This window comes from Eretmochelys imbricata, chromosome 12 (genome assembly GCF_965152235.1).
Source record: "Eretmochelys imbricata isolate rEreImb1 chromosome 12, rEreImb1.hap1, whole genome shotgun sequence".
Taxonomy (NCBI): domain Eukaryota; kingdom Metazoa; phylum Chordata; order Testudines; family Cheloniidae; genus Eretmochelys; species Eretmochelys imbricata.
Window position 1 is genome coordinate 4,570,625 of NC_135583.1, and position 18,514 is coordinate 4,589,138.

The 18,514-nt window shown below is 62.6% G+C and overlaps 1 protein-coding gene across 2 annotated transcripts; it reads left to right on the top strand.

Annotated features, from left to right (window-relative positions):
* Positions 1-993: 993 nt before the first annotated feature.
* On the top strand, positions 994-18,245 carry PARD6A (par-6 family cell polarity regulator alpha). 2 transcript variants are annotated; one of them, XM_077830668.1, is made up of 3 exons: positions 994-1,137; positions 3,031-3,253; positions 17,119-18,245. In XM_077830668.1, exons 1-3 carry the CDS (start codon positions 1,075-1,077, stop codon positions 17,868-17,870), a joined length of 1,038 nt encoding a protein of 345 aa, XP_077686794.1. In that variant the 5' UTR covers positions 994-1,074; the 3' UTR covers positions 17,871-18,245. The 2 variants fall into 2 exon arrangements, with proteins under 2 accessions (XP_077686794.1, XP_077686795.1); XM_077830669.1 differs by having other exon boundaries at positions 17,122-18,245.
* The last annotated feature ends 269 nt before the right edge of the window (positions 18,246-18,514 follow it).

An 18,514-nucleotide genomic window follows, 5' to 3' on the forward strand; every position in this document is an offset into this window, starting at 1 on the left:
TTGGGGGCGGCAGGCGGAGCCGGGGTGAGACCAAGCCCTAAACACTGGTGGAGCTGGGCCCCCATGCCCCGAATATTGTTGGAGCCCCGCACTACGGGCCGATATAACTCGCAGCCCCTGAATCCTGCGCCCCCCGGGGCACGGCCCCCCCGGCCACGCTCCTCCCCTGCGCCCCCCGGGGCACGGCCCCCCCCAGACACGCTCCTCCCCTGAGCCCCCCTGGGCACGGCCCCCCCCCCCCCAGGCATGCTGCTGCCCCTGCGCCCCCCGCCGGGGCACGGCGCCCCCGGACACGCTCCTCCCCTGCGCCCCCTGGGGCACGGCGCCCCCGGACACTCTCCTCCCCTAGGCCCCCCGGGGCACGGCCCCCCCGGCCACGCTCCTCCCCTGCGCCCCCCGGGGCACGGCCCCCCCGGACACGCTCCTCCCCTGCGCCCCCTGGGGCACGGCGCCCCCGGACACGCTCCTCTCCTGCGCCCCCCGGGGCACGGCCCCCCCGGACACGCTCCTCCCCTGCGCCCCCCGGGGCACGGCCCCCCCGGACACTCTCCTCCCCTAGGCCCCCCGGGGCACGGCCCCCGGGCCACGCTCCTCCCCTGCGCCCCCCGGGGCACGGCCCCCCCCGACACGCTCCTCCCCTGCGCCCCCCGGGGCACGGCCCCCCCGGACACGCTCCTCCCCTGCGCCCCCCCGGGCACGGCCCCCCCCGACACGCTCCTGCCCCTGCGCCCCCCGGGGCACGGCCCCCCCCAGACACGCTCCTCCCCTGCGCCCCCGGACACTCTCACCCCCCCCCCGTCCTTCAGATCCCGATACTACACCTTGGAGCGCTCCCGCCCCAGTTACCTAGGCGACGTTGTCAGCAATCTTCCATCCAGACGCAGGGGACGTTCTGAGCCCGCCCCCGGGCCCGGCCTCCACCAATCCCGTGGCGGCCCCTAACCTGCTCGGGATGACGTCACGGCCGGTGACAACCCCCCGTGGCCGCAGGAGCCGCAGCCAGTGCGGGGCGGGCAGGCGGCGGGGCGGGAGGAGCAGCCGGGCTCGGCCCGGCCCGGCCCAGCTCGGCCCAGCATGGCCAAGCACCATCGCACCCCGGCGCGGAGCCCGGAGCCCGTCATCGAGGTCAAGAGCAAGGTAAGCCTCTGCCCGCGCCGCCCGCCCCGCCCCGCCCCGCCCCGCCGCCTCGGGGGCGGCGCGTGCAGCCTCCGGCCCCGGGGGAGGCCCCGGGTCCCTGTCGCAGGGGGTCCCGCGCGGCCCGTGGCTGCAGCCGGGGCAGGACGGGCGCGCTCCGGCTGCCGCCAAGTCAGCCCGCGCATCCACCGCTCTGGCGGACGCCGCGGCCGGCGGGTTATTCCGTGCACGGAGCTGCAGCCTGGGGGCTCCCGTCGCCCTTCAGTGCAGGGGCAGGATCGCCCGAGCCCGTGTCCCCTCCCGGGGGAGGCAGGGGGCTGGCTCGGCTGCCCTGTGCAGCGCGGAGCCCTCGCAATAGCCGGCAGGTTATGCAACGATGCAACGGAACCGCGCTGCCGCCTTGCAGGGCGACAGCTCCAGCGTCGGTCCCCGGGACGCCCGTGGGCTGCGCGAGGAAGGGCCCTCGCCTGTGGAGCTGGTGGAGGGACCGGCCGATCTGCTCGGCTTGTGCGGGCCGGAAACTTTCCGTCTCTGGCCGGGGGGAAGAGAAGAGAAGCAGGTTCCCGGCTGGGCGCCCCCGGAATCCACCTGGCTTCTCCTCTGGCATCTGTGCCCGCTGGAGTCTGGCTGGCGCCTGCAGGACCGCACCTGGCGTTTCATCGGCTTCTCTTGGTCTCCTGGCGGGGGGCTGGTTTTCCTGAGGGGCGCAGGAATGAGGGCGGTTGCTGGGCCAAGTGCCTGGGTTGTCTGAGGAGAGATGAGGGGCTGGATATGCAGCCTCCCCTGCGGCCTAGGACAGGGAAGTTCTCTTGCACCCCCCAATTAACCCTTTATTCTGCCAGCCCGGGCTGAGTGCCACCGCCCTGAGTGTCCCCGGTGCCGCAGCACGGCGGGTCTGCCCCGTCGTCACGCCGTGGCGGCTGAAGTTGCTGGGTAGACTTTTTATTGTTGACTCTGGTCTGGGGCTTCGCTGGAGGAGGCGTGGGATGGAGGGGACACCTGGGGGCTTGGCTCTCCTGGCAGTCGTCTCCCCGGATGGATTTTAACCTTTCCACTCAGAGACTCTAGTAGGCAGCAGCTCCTCGTGGAAACGTGACTGTGGAATTGCCTCCTGGCACCGGCGTGCATTGACCTGCTGCTTGCATGTGTCAGGCTTACAGTTGGTAAGGGGGGGCCTCTGTAAACCCCGCGGTGGAAGTGGAGCGCTGGCTACTGGGTAAGCGTGGCTTACCGGGGAGTGAGGGGACGCAGAGCAGGCTTTTGCGTCCCTTCCTGTGTGGCAGCCAAGTTATAGGTGACCCAGGTCTGCTTTCTCTGCCTTGCAAAGTGATGCTGGGCAAGGGGCTTTCCATAGCCCCCTGCAATGGTGAACACACAGTGGCTAGAACTGGCCGAGTGCGAAGGCAGTGCTTAGGGTGCGACTTGGCTGTGTGACCCTGTTCAGGGCTCCTTGCACCTCGGAGCTTCCCTCTGACCTGCGGTGCCACCTGGCATTCCCAGTGGCACCTGTCTTCCCATGGGTCTGACTCCTCAGCCCACACGCTAGGTCCAGGCAGATCCTTGGGCTCTGGACCCCATATGGGCCAGAGGGTGCCCCGATGCAGCAGCGAGTCAGTCAGTGTGGGGTGGGAAGGAGCCCCCTGGAGGGGTGAGGGTGCTGGGGTGACGCTCATGGCTCCTGGGGAAGGAGTCGGTGTGGGGGACCCAGTGGGCTATGTGTAGTCTGACCTCATTCCATGTATGTGCAGACACCAAGCCCTGGCCGTCTCGGCTGGTGAGAGCCCCTGACTGATCCCCTATGGGCTGGACGCGAAGCCAATCGTGGGGCAGAGCTGAGGCTGAGCCCCATGGCTCCTATGCTGGTCTCTGGCCCTGACCCCTCTTCTCTGCCCCCAGTTTGACGCCGAGTTCCGCCGCTTTGCCGTGAAGCGCTCCAGCGTGGGCGGCTTCCAGGAGTTCTACCAGCTGATCCAGACGGTCCATCAGATCCCCTGCGTGGATGTGTTGTTGGGGTACACGGACGTTCACGGGGACTTGCTGCCCATCAACAATGACGATAACTACCACAAAGCTCTCTCCTCCGCTAGCCCGCTGCTCAGGATCATCATCCAGAAGAGGGGTAAGTCTGGGCCAGTGGGGCCAGCGCAGGATGCTGTCGGCCGCCCATGTTGGCCTCGGGTTCCTTTCCTGACTGAGAGCTCCCTCCAAGGGGAAAGTGAGGAGTGGATTGCGTTGACCTGCTATTCCAGAGCACGAAACATCAGACCAGCAGCAGCCTGTATTTTGTGATAACTCTGCAGTATGTTTGTGCCCAGCCCCTTCAGCTGTGTGTTACAGGCGCCGGTACACAACCAGTGTCGGGACCTCTTGCTGCACAAGAGAGCAGAGCCAGATGGCATGTGTGATCAACCAGTGAATTTTATGCCCTGGCTCTGATGGGAACTGTTAGCTCTGATGGTTCTTTTGCTTTGATGGTGACTTGTGGCCCAGTGGGAGGGGTGGCTGGGTGGACTTTAACTGTGCAGCTGCTCTGCCTATCATAATGGCCTAGATGGGAGAAGTGATTTTTGGGGTGGGGGGTCTGGCTGTGCCTTTTCCTTATCTTGCATTTGGGGGTGGGAGAGACTGCTGTGATCTGACCTGTTATCAAATCGTTATAGTCGAAGAAGGAGAATCCTCTGGATGCTCGAGGAATCAGTTTATTCCTTAAACCTATCCCAGGATTGCTGGAAGCGTGGCTCTAGGGAAAGTGTGTCTAGGACCTGTTAAGAACACAGTACGTAGCACTCTCCCTAGTGAGTGCAGCTGTGTCCCCTAGTGCTGGTCCTGGAACTGCACTGACCTCTGAGGCCTGGCTGTCAACCCAGCCCCGTTGGCAGGCTCAGGGGCTTTGCAAGCTGAAGTTGCTTTCTCTTCCCATTGAAAGCAAGGGCTGTCACTATGTCTGCAGCCCTGGAGCTGGATTTGCCCACCCAGCCTGGCTCCATAGGAGCTGGAGCAGAGCCTGTTTATCTTGGAGCTTTATAAGGTAGCAATACCAAAATCCTAGAGGCTTTTCTTAGCAGCTTGTGAGAGTTCCTTAAGCCATGGCTCTCTCCCAGGACTTGAGCAGGGCCCGGCAGCCTAGGACAGGGAGGTGTGGAGGAATCATTAACAAAATGCAGAAGTTGTCGCCCATCTCACAAACTGCATTGATGCATCATTCCCATCCAACAAACGGGCCAACTGCAAAGTGTCTGAGGGGTTCTGCCTGTGCTCTCCCTCCTGCGCTGGGCCTCGTTTAATGGTTGTGTGTGTTGGAAGAGATGGTTCTGGTGTGTGAGGCCACAGATTAAAGCCCTTGCAGTCTATTGCAGGACAGACTGAGTTTTCTGTGGAATGGGTGAAACTAGTTAAGTTTCAACAGAAGAAATACCAGAGACTTAAAATCCTGCAGCTTTAAAGCCCCGCTGCCCTGCAGGGTGAATTCAATTAAAGAACACGTTGTTCCTGGAAAGTAGCTCTTCTCTTCCACAAAGGGCAGGTGCAATTCTAAGCCACCGGGACTGTGATTTATCTCCTCCCAGCATTCTTCGCTTCTTGTCGCGATGTGCGGTGATGCTGCGTGCTGCTGAGCAGTGGCGGTGTTCCACCCCAGAGATGGGTGAATGTTCCCTGGGTAGGGAAACTACTTTCATTACCCATATATGCAGATCATAAGAACAAAAACTGAAATACATGTGAACCTCTCGGAATCTGCTGCATGCCTATAACTTCTTTCATGCGGAAGGATCTCTGAGTGCTTGGTCACATGCATGCAGGTGCTAGGGTGACCGGTCGCTGCTGAAGTGCAGCTTCCTTTGGGATGGAACAAGCTGTACTTAATTGTACCAGCAGTTTAGGACAGGAAGTGGAGGCGACCATATCCAATCACCACTGCAGGGAGGATTAGTCAGCAGATTGTGAGACTGAGTGTAAACTAGATTTAGTCCTGGGCAAACATCATGATTCTGGCTAACGCGCCTGTGAGTCTTTACAGACCACGCGTGGCCAGTAGTGGTAGCGGCTGCCTGCTCTCAGGGGCAGCACAGGCCCCCTAGGGCTGTGCCACGGCACTGGTTGAAGTGCCGCTCTCTGGAAGTGTTGCCTAGTGAGTTGCCAAACATCATCCCTGCTCATGCCGATGGAGTGCTTTTCTGGTGCCCTGTGGAGCCCCTTGGTAAGAATGATGCCCCAAACCAACTGGAGGGCTGGGGATTCCCCTGCTGTCATGTACGGGGCGGGAAGGGATAGCTCAGTGGTTTGAGCATTGGCCTGCTAAACCCAGGGTTGTGAGTTCAATCCTTGAGGGGGCCATTTAGGGATCTGGGGCAAAAATTGGAGGTTGGTCCTGCTTTGAGCAGGGGGTTGGACTAGATGACCTCCTGAGATCCCCTCCAACCCTGATATTCTAAAAAAAAAAAAAAAATCTAAAGGGCTCCCGAAGCCACCTGTTCATCTGCCTCTGGCATCGGTGCTCTCAAAGCACGAACTGGAGGGAGGAGACACCTGCTCCTCTCAGGTCTCCACGCAGCCCTGAGCTGTTCACTCTCTCGGACCTGAATACTCATCGAGAGCCAGGTCCTAACCCCTCTGGGGAGCGTCCCTGGTCTCAGCCTGTTTGTCCTGTGCGGTGGCTGAGAAGGGTTTGATCCTCCTCCTGCCCAGTGTGCACGTTTCTGGGTGGGAGCTTACTACCAGCCATGGAGGGAGAGGAAAATTATTGGCAGATCGCTGCAGGATCAGAGCCCAGGACGCGCGAAAGACAGAGCCCATGTCTAATCCTTGGCCCTTCTTTAGCCCCTACCATCTAAACCAATCCAAACCCTGATGAGGTGAGGCTGGCCCTGTTTCCTGGGTCAGGGAAACTGAGGCACAGAGAGGGGCAGCGACTTCCCCCGATCAAGGAGCTGCCAACTCTGGTCCCTGGGCTCTAGGCACTAAAGCAGCCATCCGCTTCCCAGGAGTGCAGGCGCTGCCAGGCCCAGGCTGCCAGGCCCAGGCTTCCAGCCGCACCAAGCGGGAGCTGGGTGGGGACTTCGTTTTAAATGACATAGTCACGCGTTTGTGTCTGTGGGTGAACAGACCTAAAACCCAGTGTCTGGCGGCTGCTGTCTGTAGCACTGGCTTGGGAGCAGGCCGTGGGCTGATGATACCATCTTGCTGCCATGGAGCTCTGCCATGCACGCTGCCGCCAAGCCCTGCTCCCCACGCTGCCACCCCCTAACCAGCACTATTGCTCGAGCTGAAGCCAGGAGGGCTGAGCCCTCTGCTCTGGGAAAGCCCTGAGAGCGCAGCCAGCGGGAAGGCATGGGAAACTCTGCCCAGGTCTAGAGCACGGCCCAGGGGTCTGTCTGCCTGCATGGTGCTGGCTGCGTCGGCCGGGTGCTCTGAGCAGCCAGGATAAAAGGTTGGGCGGGGGGTGTGGGGGAGTCTGGCTGGATGCCCTGGTAAAAACAAACTGCTCCGTGGGGTTTCTAGGCTGGCTGTCCCTGAAGCAGGCAGCCGGCCAATGGGGGGCGAGATGTCTGGGAGCTGCTGATGTGGGGTTTTAACAGGATCCGGTTTACCTCCAGGCTGGGCGGGAGCTAAAGCTGGCCCAGATGAAGGCAGCGTCCCCTGGGTCCAGTGACTCTGGGCCCCCCTTCCCAAAGGGGCTCATGCCTAGGCCCCACTAGTGATGCTCTTGGCAGATGGGGGGCTGAGGCTCTGGCACTAGCTGGCTGGAGGGCAGGCCCCCAAGGGACAGCGTCCTGGGCAGGGAAAAAGAGACCGGCTTGGGTCTGCCCCAGGGTCTGTGTGTGTGCGTCCCCCGCCCCTGAGCAAAGGTTGGGACGGGGGTGCTGCCCTCATGTCGGAGAGCCGGGCTCTGGGAGCGCCCCAGAGGTCCTGGAGGATCTGGTTCTAGGGCCCTCCCAGTCCGGGGCACCTCTGCTGAGGCTGGGATGGCGGAGGGACCCCCAAGTCCCAGGGGGGTCAGACGGGAGGGGCCCTTGGGTAACCACCCCTCTCCTCTGTTTCTGCCCATCCTGAAGCACTGACTAGAAAGGAGCCAACGCTCCTCTGCGCTGGCAGGCAGGACAGTGGGGGGGGGGGGCACTGCCAGAAGCCACCGCCTAACCCCAAAGCTGTGTCTGCCCTGCCTCTGCCTAGGCTCTTCCCACTTCCTCCTGGGAGCTAGCATGAAAGGAGGGGCCTGACAGTGGGGACTGGGTCTGGGGGGCTTGCCAAGAGTCTGGCTCTGACCTGCTTGGGGAGAGCAGTGCCGCTTTCCGGCAGCCGTCCCACCTGCTGGTCTCCAGCCCAGGCCTGGAGGAAGAGTCCAGCTGTCATGCAGCCCTCCCTTGGCAAAGCCAGCCTGTCCTGTGAGCAGAGCATGGGATTGGCATACAGGGCCCCCCAGCCTCAGGCCCCTTGCGGGGGGGACGCTGTGCAAAACTGCAGCAGGGCCCCCACAGCCTGTGATCCTACAGAGCCCCGGGGCCCAGCCAGTGGCTGGAAGGGAGACAGGGCGAGCGTGGGGCTGCCTGAGTGTGGGGGGGGAGGGCGGGGTGTCAGGCCTGAGCGTGTTCCCTGGGGGCAGGACGAGGCCTAAAACAGAGGCTCGGAGACCCACAGCACAGCCCTTAAATTGCAGCCTGCACTGAGTTCTGGATCCCAGCCTGGGTTTCCTAGAATATCAGGGTTGGGAGGGACCTCAGAGGGTCATCTAGTCCAATCCTCTGCTCAAAGCAGGGCCAATCCCCCATTTTTGCCCCAGATCCCTAAATGGCCCCCTCAAGGATTCACCTCACAACCCTGGGTTTAGCAGGCCAATGCTCAAACCACTGAGCTACCCCTTACCTCCCCGCCGCCTCCTACCTGCCAAGACACCCACCCTCTCCCCCACCCCCGGCGGCTCCGGTAGGGTGCAGGACTCCCCTGTCCACACTGCTGTGTCGCATCCCACCCCAGGTGGGCTGCGTTTCGGGGGGTGGGGGAGCAGGCGCCGTAGAGGCATAGGATAACGAACCGGGATGTGCAGGCTGGGGAGGGATGGAGCCAGACCTGCTTCATCTGGGGTCGCTCCCCTTCCCTCCCTTGGTCTGGCTTATGCTGAGGACTCTGTGAGTGAGCCTAGGCCACTGATGGGAAGCGACTGTTGGGAATTAGTGCAGGAACGAAGGGCTGGAGGGCGTTGAACTGTAGGAAAGGGAAGTGTTGGGGGGGTGAGGGAGGGGACTTCCTTCTGGGGCCGTGCTTCTCTGCCCCCACTGTGCTGCTCCGTTCATGGGGAGGGGGGACAGGGGATGCTGTGCTGGCAGCTAGTGAACGATTTATTGTGGGGAGAATCCCAAATTCTTCACGCTTCTGACTGTACGTCCAGGGCCAGGTGCTGGACGGCCCAGCCTAGAGACCGCACAGCAGGGGCAGGGCTAGCTTCATCCCCCGCCCTGCCAGCCTGCCCAGCAAGGAGCCTCGGGTTCGGTTTCTGACACTCTTGGTCGCCAACAAGGGGCTGATGGGTGGTTGGGCTCTGAGCGAGGGGTGGGCCCCTGCTATCTGAGGCCAGGGTGGGGCACCAGCAATGGAGACCTTCCCTGGCACCCCTTGGAGAGAGGTCCTGCTGAGACGTGTTGGAGTCCAGGGCAGGGAGGGTGAGACTCAGTTCTCCACTCGCCCGGGTCCCCTCTTGCTCAGCTGGGCCAGCGCCCTAGGTCTGGCTGGGGCTTGGGCTGAGGGCGGGGGGTGTGTATTGCTCAGGGTGACACATGCCATCACACGCGTGGTGTTCTGCAAAGCCCAGGACTGCTGCTGAGGGCTGTGTACTTCCGCACTCCCAGGTGCCAGCCTGGCTGTAAACTGGCCTGTGTGCATGCTGTTGGAAGCGGTATTGCTGGGCGGGACGCGCTTACCCCCAGGAGGTTAGGGGCAGGCTCTGGCTGTCTTGGGCAATGGCTCCTCACTGTGGGGAGGTGGCACTGTGGGCTCCCATGAGCCAAGGAGTTGGGGTTTTATTTCTGCCGGGATCTGAGATGAGCTGGGTCCTTCTGAACCCACAGTCCTGGAGGTTGCCCTTCCAGCCCCCCCTCCCACACACACGCACTGCCCTCAGTGACTCCCTGCATTATCCCAGGCATGGAGCTGACTCTGCTTCTGTCCCATCTGTTCCTTTAACCCTCCAAGGAGTCGTGCAGGGGCAGCTGCTGCACAGAGGAGGAACCCGCTTCCTGTGGCTGCAGCAGACAGAATCACAGAAGTGTCGGGCTGGAAGGGACCCCGAGAGGTCACCTAGTCCTGCCCCTGTGCTGAGGCAGGGCCGAGTGAACCTAGAGCAACCTTGACAGGGGTTTGTCCAACTTATTCTTAAAAACCTCCAGTGATGGAGATTCCACAACCTCCCTAGGCAATTTATTCCAGTGCTTAACCACCCTGACCGTTAGGAAGTTTTTCCTAATGTCCAACCTAAACCGCCCTTGCTGCAATTTAAGCCCATTGCTTCTTGTCCTGTCCTCAGAGGTTAACGAGAACAATTTTTCTCCCTCCTCCTTGTAACCATTTTCAAGCACATAAAAGGTTGTTATCATGTCCCCCCTCAGTCTTCTCTTCTCCAAACTAAGCAAGCCCAATTTTTTAAAATCTTCCCTCATAGGTCATGTTTTCTAGACCTTTAATCATTTCTGTTGCTGTCCTCTGGACTCTCCAGTTTGTCCACATCCTTCCTGAAATGTGGAGCCCAATGCAGCCCAGAATGACATTAGCCTGTTGCAACTGCATCACATTGATAACTGTATTCAGTTTGCAATCTGCTATGAGCCATAGATCCTTTTCAGCGGTACTGCCGCCTAGCCAGGTCTTCCCCGTTTTATATTGGTGCTTTGGAGATTTTTCCCTCCCTATGTGTAATACATGGCACTTGTCTCTATTGAATTTCATCTTGTTGCTTTCAGCCCAATTCTCCCATTTGTCAAGGTTGTCTTGAATTCTAACCCTGTCCTCCAAAGTGCACGTGATCCCTCCCAGCTTGGTGTCATCTGCTGTTTTTTGTAGGCATGCTCTCTGCTCCATTATCCGAGTCATTAAGGAAAATACTAAATAGCACTGGACCTAGGACAGACCCCCCGCGGGAGCCCACTCAATATGCCCTCCCAGTTTGACAGCGAGCCATCGATAACGACTCTTCGAGTCTGGCCTTTCAACCAGTTGTGCACCCACTATAGAGTAATTTCATCGAGACCACGTTTCCCTAGCTTGCTTATGAGACTGTCTCGTGGGACTGTGACAAAAGCCTCACTAAAATGGAGTTAGATTAAATCTACTGCTGCCCCCATCCAGTGAGGTCAGTTGCCCTGTCAAAGAAGGAAATTAGCTTGGTTTGACATGAGTTGTTCTTAATAAATCCATGCTGGCTCTTCCTTGTAACCCTATTATCCTCGGGTGCTTACAAACTGACTGATTGTTAACTTGTTCCAGTATCTCTCCTGGTATCAAAATTAGCCTGACTGGTCTAAAACTCCCTGGGTCCGCTTTGTTCCCCATTCTGAAGACCGCTCTGACAGATACGGCAATTTCCTGCAGTATCACTGGGAGATCTCACTGTGTTAAGTTTACGTATCATCACGGTGGGCCAGGGATTGCCTGTATTTCCATGGGGGAGAGTGGCCACAGCTCACCCCATGAACTAAGAGCAGTGCAGGGTGATGAGGGAAATTCATTTGGCTTGCAACAGCCCCCACCCCCGCCCTCCAGAGGTACCACCATCTGGAGAGATTCACGTGCACCGGTTCAGACTGGATTCTCCGGAGGCCAACAGACAAAGAAAGGACTTTTGGATCAATAGCCTGAGTTTAAACTGACTCAGGGCCTACTTCTGATCCATCAGCCGGACCGGACCAGACCTTCTGTACAAGGGGGCCCCAATCCTTCCTGGGAAGGGTTGGGGGCTTTGGCCTCCAGAGGCCCCATAAGACTGTTGCATGACCGCGGGTAAGTTTTTAGGATGTGTGTAAGAATTATTGTTTTCTCTCTAGTGCTTTCACCTTAAGAATAAACGTGCTCGCTTACAAAGGGCTGCATGGTGACTTGTCACTGTGGGCAATTTACAGCTGTTCGTGGTGTCGGGAGAGAGATCAAAGGCCTGTTTAGACAGTCTGGCTTGCTGGGAACAGCACTGTGTAGGCAGAGAACTGTGCAGCCTGGAAAAACCCTGGTCAGTGGGTGGAGAGATGCGCGTCTCTGTCCAAGAAAGGTGACAGCCGAGGAGCCGGGAGCAGGTGCCCCTGCTGGACCCACCAAGGGGGAATGTTGTGTGTTGCCTGAAGTGTGACATAGGTACACTGGTGGAGCTAGGCAGGTGGGGAATGGAGGCGGGTAGCAAAGGGCTGGGCCGGCAGCTTGGCTTCTGGGGAGCGTCGGAGCCACCGGGTCCCTGACAACGTTACCAGGGGCCCCAGCACTCCTGTTCTCCACCCCCTGCCCCCCACTCAGCTTGGACTCTCCAATGGCGAAGGAGGCAGTGTGGCTATTGTCCCCTCACCCATGGGGAAACTGAGGCACCAAGGGGGCAGTGACTTTCCCAAGCTCACCCAGCAGGCCAGTGGCAGAGCCAGGAACAGAGCCCAGCTCTCCTGAGTCCCAGCCCTGTGCTCTGCCCGCTCGGCCACGCTTCTCTGGGCACTGCCCCTGTAAACAGCAGGGAGCGCGGAGCCCATGTTGGTGTGCGTCCCCAGTGAGCTGTGTCTCTGCACCAGAAACCGGGCCCAGCCATCTGCTCCCGCTGCACACTGATGAATGCACTGCTCTGCAGCAGTCCCTGGGCTCAGGCTTGGGGCAGTAATGACGGGATGCGGGCAGAGACCCCGCTGTGTGGCCAAAGAAGGCTTCTGTGATGTGGGGACCCCCTGCCACCTGCGCACTTCCCCCTTGTAGGCCGGGAGCCCTCAGCCGGCAGCTGCTGAGGTTGGTGAGTCCCAAGGGGGGTTCTCGGGGCAGGGGGGGAATGCAGAAGGAACAGCTTGCAGCCTGATAAGAAATGGCCTTGGCTCTGAGCATGTGGATTCTGGCTCCATCATCGGCCTCTTCCTCAGGCTTGTGTCAGCGGGGGCAGCTGGGCAGCCCTGCTTTGCTCTGTGGTGGGGTCTGCCTGCCCCAGGTGTGCAGAGGCAGCTGCCCCGGAGGAGATGGTGCTGAGCTGCTCACATCCACCGGTGACTCAGACAGCGGAGAATCACTCACAGAAATAGCCGGGAAAGGTCTTGCCGAATTTCCTGGGCTAAAAATACAGTGTGGTGTGTGTACGGTGAGATATTTATAGCCACCAGTCCTGCAGGCGGGCGTGTGCCCTGGGAGGCGGTCGCTGCTCAGCCGGGCATCTCTGCGAGGAGTCCCCAGCAGGGCTCACAGGCTGGGTCTGGACAGCCCCAGGGTCTGACCCTTCCCAACCCGGCCAAGGCTCTCGCCTCCCCTCACCTGTCCGTAAACGCCATGCCCAAAGCTTCGCGGTGCTCGCGAAAGAAACCTGCTGGCTGGCGGGGCCTGTCGCGAGGAGGCCTGCAGGGGACATCTCCAAGGAGCAGCCAGGTGCTGCGGTGTGTCATGAACTGTGGGGTGGGCTGCCCTCCTGGGCTCAATGGCAGCCACTGGGATTGGGGCACCTGGAGTCATGGGGAAGCTGAGCACAGATGAGTGTACCTGGACTGGGCTAGAGGCACCAGGGGCCTATCCCTATCTGTGGCCCAGCTGGGGCCAAGGGCTGGCTGCAAGTTGTCTGTCCCATGGGCCCTCCTCTATGCCTGTGCGGGGAGGGGGCTGGGAGCCCATTTCTCCCTGGCTTCTCTTGGGCTTGATCTCACGGTCATGGGAGCGCAAGCCGCAATGCAGTTGCCCAGCACCCCAAGCCAGCTGGTGCCAGTCCCAGCCCTGGCAGCTCGGGGCAGCGTCTCTGGTTAGCTCCCGTGCTGTCCCGGCTGGCGTCAGCTGTCTTGGGGGGCATGTCTACTGCTCCACAGTGCCGAGAGCCGGCAGTCTGCCTGGCCTGGCATAGAGATGTGCCCCTTCTGGTGATCCACCCCCAGGGGTGGGCTCCCCATCTCTGCTGTGGGTGCCCTCAGAGCACTGGTTGGTACTGCCCTGAGCATCTGCACCCCCAGCATCATGGGACACGCATGGGGGAGCGACCAGTGGAGCTAGGGAACGTGCCCACTGGCTCCTGCATGCCAGCCAGCCCTGGCCTCTCCTCGAGTGGGAAGAGGCCAAGCTGGCATGCAGGTGCCCTGACCTGGTCTGTGGGAGCTGGCAGCTCCAGGGTTAACTCCAAGGGGCATGACTCACAGTACGATTAAAGCCGAGTTATTCAGATTCCTCTAATCCCAGCCCAGCCCATGCCATGTAATCCCCTGGCCCAGCGCCTCTGCTCCCCCAGCACTGGCGGGTACAGCCCCACCGCTGCTCTCACCCACTGCTGTGCCAGCATCTGCCTGGCTGCAGGGAGGGACAGCAGTGGGCCGGGGCAGAGCAGGGTGTCCTCGGCGTGGGCACTGATCAGAGACTGCATGGCACCCCAGAGCTGGGCTTGTTGCAGGAGGAGAGGGGAATTGCTGCCAGTGAGTCGGCCAAGGCCAGGTCCTCCCTGAGCAAAGAGCGTCCTGAGCTCCTCCCCTGAGCCCTGGCAGCAGGTGTCCTTGCTGTGCCAGTCAGCCTGGGGAGGGGGACTGGGGCTGTCCCAGGGAGACCCCCCCCACAGGATGGGGGGAGCCAGCAGCTCCTGTGTGAGGGAGGGGAATGATGGGGGGGGGGGTGTATGTGGACAGGGGAGGGCATGCAGGCAGAGGGGGTGTTAGGGCCAGGCTTGGCGCGGTTGCCTGCTTCTGTGCCTGGCACCAGTGAGCAGGCCCTGCATGGGCCTGGCGTCTCCCAGCTGCCATGGCCTGGCGTGGCACGCTGGCTCTCAGCGCGGCCTGGGGGCCTCGGCTTGGGGCTTTAAGACTTCGGTCACCAGCGCGAAGGGCGTAACCTGGGTTTTGGCAGCCGAGGGTGCAGAGCATGACGGGGCAGCAGACTCCATGGGGCCATGGGCACAGGCTCCTCTGTGGGGGCAGGGCGCTAGGAGGGGCAGCAGGGTATTGGGAGGGGCTGGCGGCCTGGGCATGCAGGTTCCTACCTCTCTCAGGCACGGGGTCTGATGGCTGCCCCAGCAGAAGCCAGTGGGGCGGAGGGCAGTCTGGTGTTGGAGGGGAGCAGGGGATGGGCTGGAGCCCAGGGGCGAGGGTGCATCCCAGAGTGTGAGCCAAGGGGGCCCATGGCAGATATCTGGGGCTGGCATCTCTGTGCCCATCAGTGGGTGGGCTGGGCTGGCCTGGCCTGGCCTATCCTGACGGGGTGGGGAGGGAGGACCTGGGGAGATGGGGTGTGCTGTGGGGGGGTGGCCTTGGTGGAGGGGAGGAGAAGCAGGGAGGGGTTTGGTGGGGTGGTGAAGCCCGGGGGAGGGCCACGCAGAGCATTCGTGTGGTGCTGTCTCCCCTCGCCCCATCCCTGGGCCGCATGTAGCTCAGCAGGCCCTGGCAAGGAGCGCCTTTGCCAGCCTGGCAGCGGGCAGACCTGAGGAGCTGCCCCTCGCTGGCCGCTTGGCCCCTTGGCGGAGCTAATCCTGATAGCAGCATTCCCGTGGCACTGCCCTCCCCCTGCCATAGCAGCCCGGAGCCCGCGTGACACCAGCCGGGCCTGGCACCGCGTGAGTGCCCTGGGGAGCTGTCAGGGCAGTGCGGGGGTGTCACGAAAGGCTCAGAGCATTTCACAGCCTGGGGAACCTGCTCCCGTCGCCCCCAGGTGCCCTCTCTTCAGCCCGAGGGAGGCTGCCCGGCTATGGCCAGCCCAGGAGCAGTCTCTGCCCCAGGGCAGGGCTGGAGCCCTGTTGCCATGGAGCTTTGGGGAAGACAGCTGGCCCCCTGGTGGCAGGCCTGCCCGGCTCGACATATGCATTGACCCCTGGGGGTCAGAGGATGTGGCCCCCTCTCCAGGCCTGCAGGAAGGGGCTGTCACCCCTAGCCTGGGCACTCCCTGGCCAGTCCTGGGTTCTGCATCTGGCTGGCGTGATGCTCGTGTGGGCAGCACCAGGCCTGTCTGGTGCCCAGAAGGAGCGATTGGTGCCATGGGACTGTGCTGAGCAGGGCCGCAATGCTCCTGGCAGCCAGCCGGGGGCGCTGCTGGGGCACACGGCGCTGGAGCTGGGGCAGGGTTAGCCATGCGCCAGGCAGGTGTCTCTGTGGCAATGCCTTGGGGAGAGGCCTGGGGCTACACCTAGAGCTGAGTCCTGGGGATTCCTCCAGCCCTGCCAGGTGGCTCTCCCCATGGTGTGGGGCTGGGCACCAAGTGGGAAGGGAGTGAGGTGTCACTACCCACAGGCCAGTGAGCTGGGATCCCAAGAGGGGGGGCCGGGCTTGAGATCCCAGAGAGTGACGGGGGCCCAGCCCAGTCCTTCCCCTCCCCCCATGGTTGCTGTGCTCTTATCAGAGGGCTCCAGGCCTGCAGGGGAAGGGAGAGGGGCTCTTGCTGGGTGGGTTTGGTGGGGGAGGGGCTCTTCCAGGTAGGATGGCGGGTGGAGATTATGGGCTATTGTGGGGGAAGGGGGGGATTCCAGCTGGAGGGGCGGGGGCTGGGACACTGGCTCTAGGGCTGAGCAGAAGCAGCTGCCTAGTCCCTGTGGGGCTGGTGTGGTTGACAGAGACCAGAGGGCTCCCCCGCCCCAATTCAGCCCAGTGGCAGAGCCCCCCGCCTGGGGATGGCACCGTGGAGTCTTGCTGCCAAGCTGCTGACCCCTCCTGTGGGGGAGCAGGGGGCTGCAGGGCGGGAGTGAGGGGCACCAACAGAGTATGGGGAGCCCAGGGCTGGGCTAGAAGGGGGCTGCGGGTCAGGAGTGAGGGGCACCAGCAGAGCAGGGGGGAGCCCAGGGCTGGGCTAGAAGGGGGCTGCGGGTCGGAAGTGAGGGGCACTGGCAGAGTAGGGGGGAGCCCAGGGCAGGCTAGCAGGGGGCTGCGGGTCGGGAGTGAGGGGCACCGGCAGAGAAGGGGGGAGCCCAGGGCTGGGCTAGCAGGGGGCTGCGGGTCGGGAGTGAGGGGCACCGGCAGAGCAGGGGGGAGCCCAGGGCTGGGCTAGCAGGGGGCTGCGGGTCGGGAGTGAGGGGCACCGGCAGAGCAGGGGGGAGCCCAGGGCTGGGCTAGAAGGGGGCTGCGGGTCGGGAGTGAGGGGCACCGGCAGAGCAGGGGGGAGCCCAGGGCTGGGCTAGAAGGGGGCTGCGGGTCGGGAGTGAGGGGCACCGGCAGAGAAGGGGGGAGCCCAGGGCTGGGCTAGAAGGGGGCTGCGGGTCAGGAGTGAGGGGCACCGGCAGAGAAGGGGGGAGCCCAGGGCTGGGCTAGCAGGGGGCTGCGGGTCGGGAGTGAGGGGCACTGGCAGAGAAGGGGGGAGCCCAGGGCTGGCAGGGGGCTGCGGGTCGGGAGTGAGGGGCACCGGCAGAGAAGGGGGGAGCCCAGGGCTGGGCTAGAAGGGGGCTGCGGGTCGGGAGTGAGGGGCACCGGCAGAGAAGGGGGGAGCCCAGGGCTGGCAGGGGGCTGCGGGTCGGGAGTGAGGGGCACTGGCAGAGTAGTGGGGAGCCCAGGGCTGGGCTAGCAGGGGGCTGCGGGTCGGGAGTGAGGGGCACCGGCAGAATAGGGGGAGCCCAGGGCTGGGATACCAGGGGTTCCATGTCATTAAAACAACCCAGGAAGACGAGTGCAAAGCCGAAGCAGGGAGGGGCCTCTGCCATGGGTGATCCTGGGCTCTGGGTCAAGATCCTGAAGTGGACTGCTTGCTGCATTGGGGCAGCTGGCTGTGGGGCCAGGGCGCCCAAGGGGGCTGGCCCTCCTGGCTGGGGCGCTGCCTCCAGGAGGTAGGAGGGGCCGGGGCCGGGGCCGGCAGGTTCCTGTCTGACCCAGGCGCTCTCCTTGCTCCCTGCAGCAGAAGCCGACTCCAGCGTCTTCACCTCCAACTCCCTGCAGCGGAAGAAGAAGGGGCTGCTGCGGCCAGCGCACCACCGGGCCAAGCCACAGCTGCTGATCGGCCTGCCCCAGGACTTCCGGCAGATCTCCTCCATCATCGATGTGGACATCCTGCCCGAGACGCACCGGCGCGTCCGGCTGCACAAGCACGGCTCCGACAAGCCGCTGGGCTTCTACATCCGCGACGGCATCAGCGTGCGTGTGGCCCCCCAGGGCGTCGAGAAGGTGCCCGGCATCTTCATCTCCCGCCTGGTGAAGGGTGGGCTGGCCGAGAGCACTGGGCTGCTGGCCGTCAGTGACGAGATCCTGGAGGTGAACGGCATCGACGTGGCCGGCAAGTCGCTGGACCAGGTGACGGACATGATGGTGGCCAACAGCCACAACCTCATCGTCACCGTCAAGCCGGCCAACCAGCGCAACAACGTCATCCGCAGCAGCAAGGCCTCGGGCAGCTCGGGCGTCTCGACGGACAGCACGCCCAGCCCCGCCTCCCACTACCTGAACCACTACAGCACGGCCGAGGGCGAGAGCGACGAGGAGGGGGACCTGGTCATCGAGAGCGATGGCGCTGCCCGCTGCCCCAACGGCGGCCTCCTGGACAAGAGCTGCCAGCAGAGCCTGGCACTGCCCAGCTCCCTGCACTCTTTGGGCAGTGCCAGTGGAAGCCGCGGGGGCAGTCTGCGGGAGGATGGCACGCTCCTCACCCTATAGAGGAGCCACCTGGGTGGCAGGCCTGGGGGCTGCCCGCCTGCCCTCCCCTCTCGCTGGCATGGGAGCGGTGGCCAGCCGGGCCCTGCCCCAGCCAGTCTCCTCCTCTGGGCGCCCTGTCCCCGCCACAGGAAGGGTGGCAGCCGGGAGTGGAGACGTGAGCGCTGAGCCCTTCCCCTCCCCTGGCTGTGGGGCTCCCCCACCCTCGTGGGGAACCAAATGACTAGACACTGCCCCTCTCGGGCCCCACCCCCTGGGCCAGACCCACCCCCCCCGCCCCTTTCCTTCCAATCAAGTGGGTTTTTTAAATTGTTTTATGAAAATATGCATCATAAATTAATATATTGCGATGGGCCATTAAACCTTTTCTAGAAAGCGCCCGCTCGTCTCTTGTGCTTGCCCTGGGGGCAGGTCCCAAGAGGGCCCAGGGCTTGCCCCACTCCCAAGCCTGGGTAACTAGGGAGGGCGGGCGGAAATGCTAGTGACTCCAGCCCTGAGCGCTCCTGGCCCGTAACAGGCCGAGCAGGGAGGGGTTGGTGCCTGCCTGGCCCTCGGGGCATCGGTGCGGCCGCTAACACCCCATGGGCAGGGCTGCCCCCTAAGGAGGGGAATGGCGCCTCCCCAGTCCCCGCCTCTCTGCTGGGCAG

Excerpts from the sequence above, each read along its gene's own strand:
- PARD6A (XM_077830668.1), top strand. The coding sequence starts at position 1,075 with ATGGCCAAGCACCATCGCACCCCGGCGCGGAGCCCGGAGCCCGTCATC. Across the intron at positions 1,138-3,030 it reads TCATCGAGGTCAAGAGCAAG|TTTGACGCCGAGTTCCGCCG; the intron begins GTAAGCCTCTGC and ends CTCTGCCCCCAG. Across the intron at positions 3,254-17,118 it reads GATCATCATCCAGAAGAGGG|CAGAAGCCGACTCCAGCGTC; the intron begins GTAAGTCTGGGC and ends TGCTCCCTGCAG.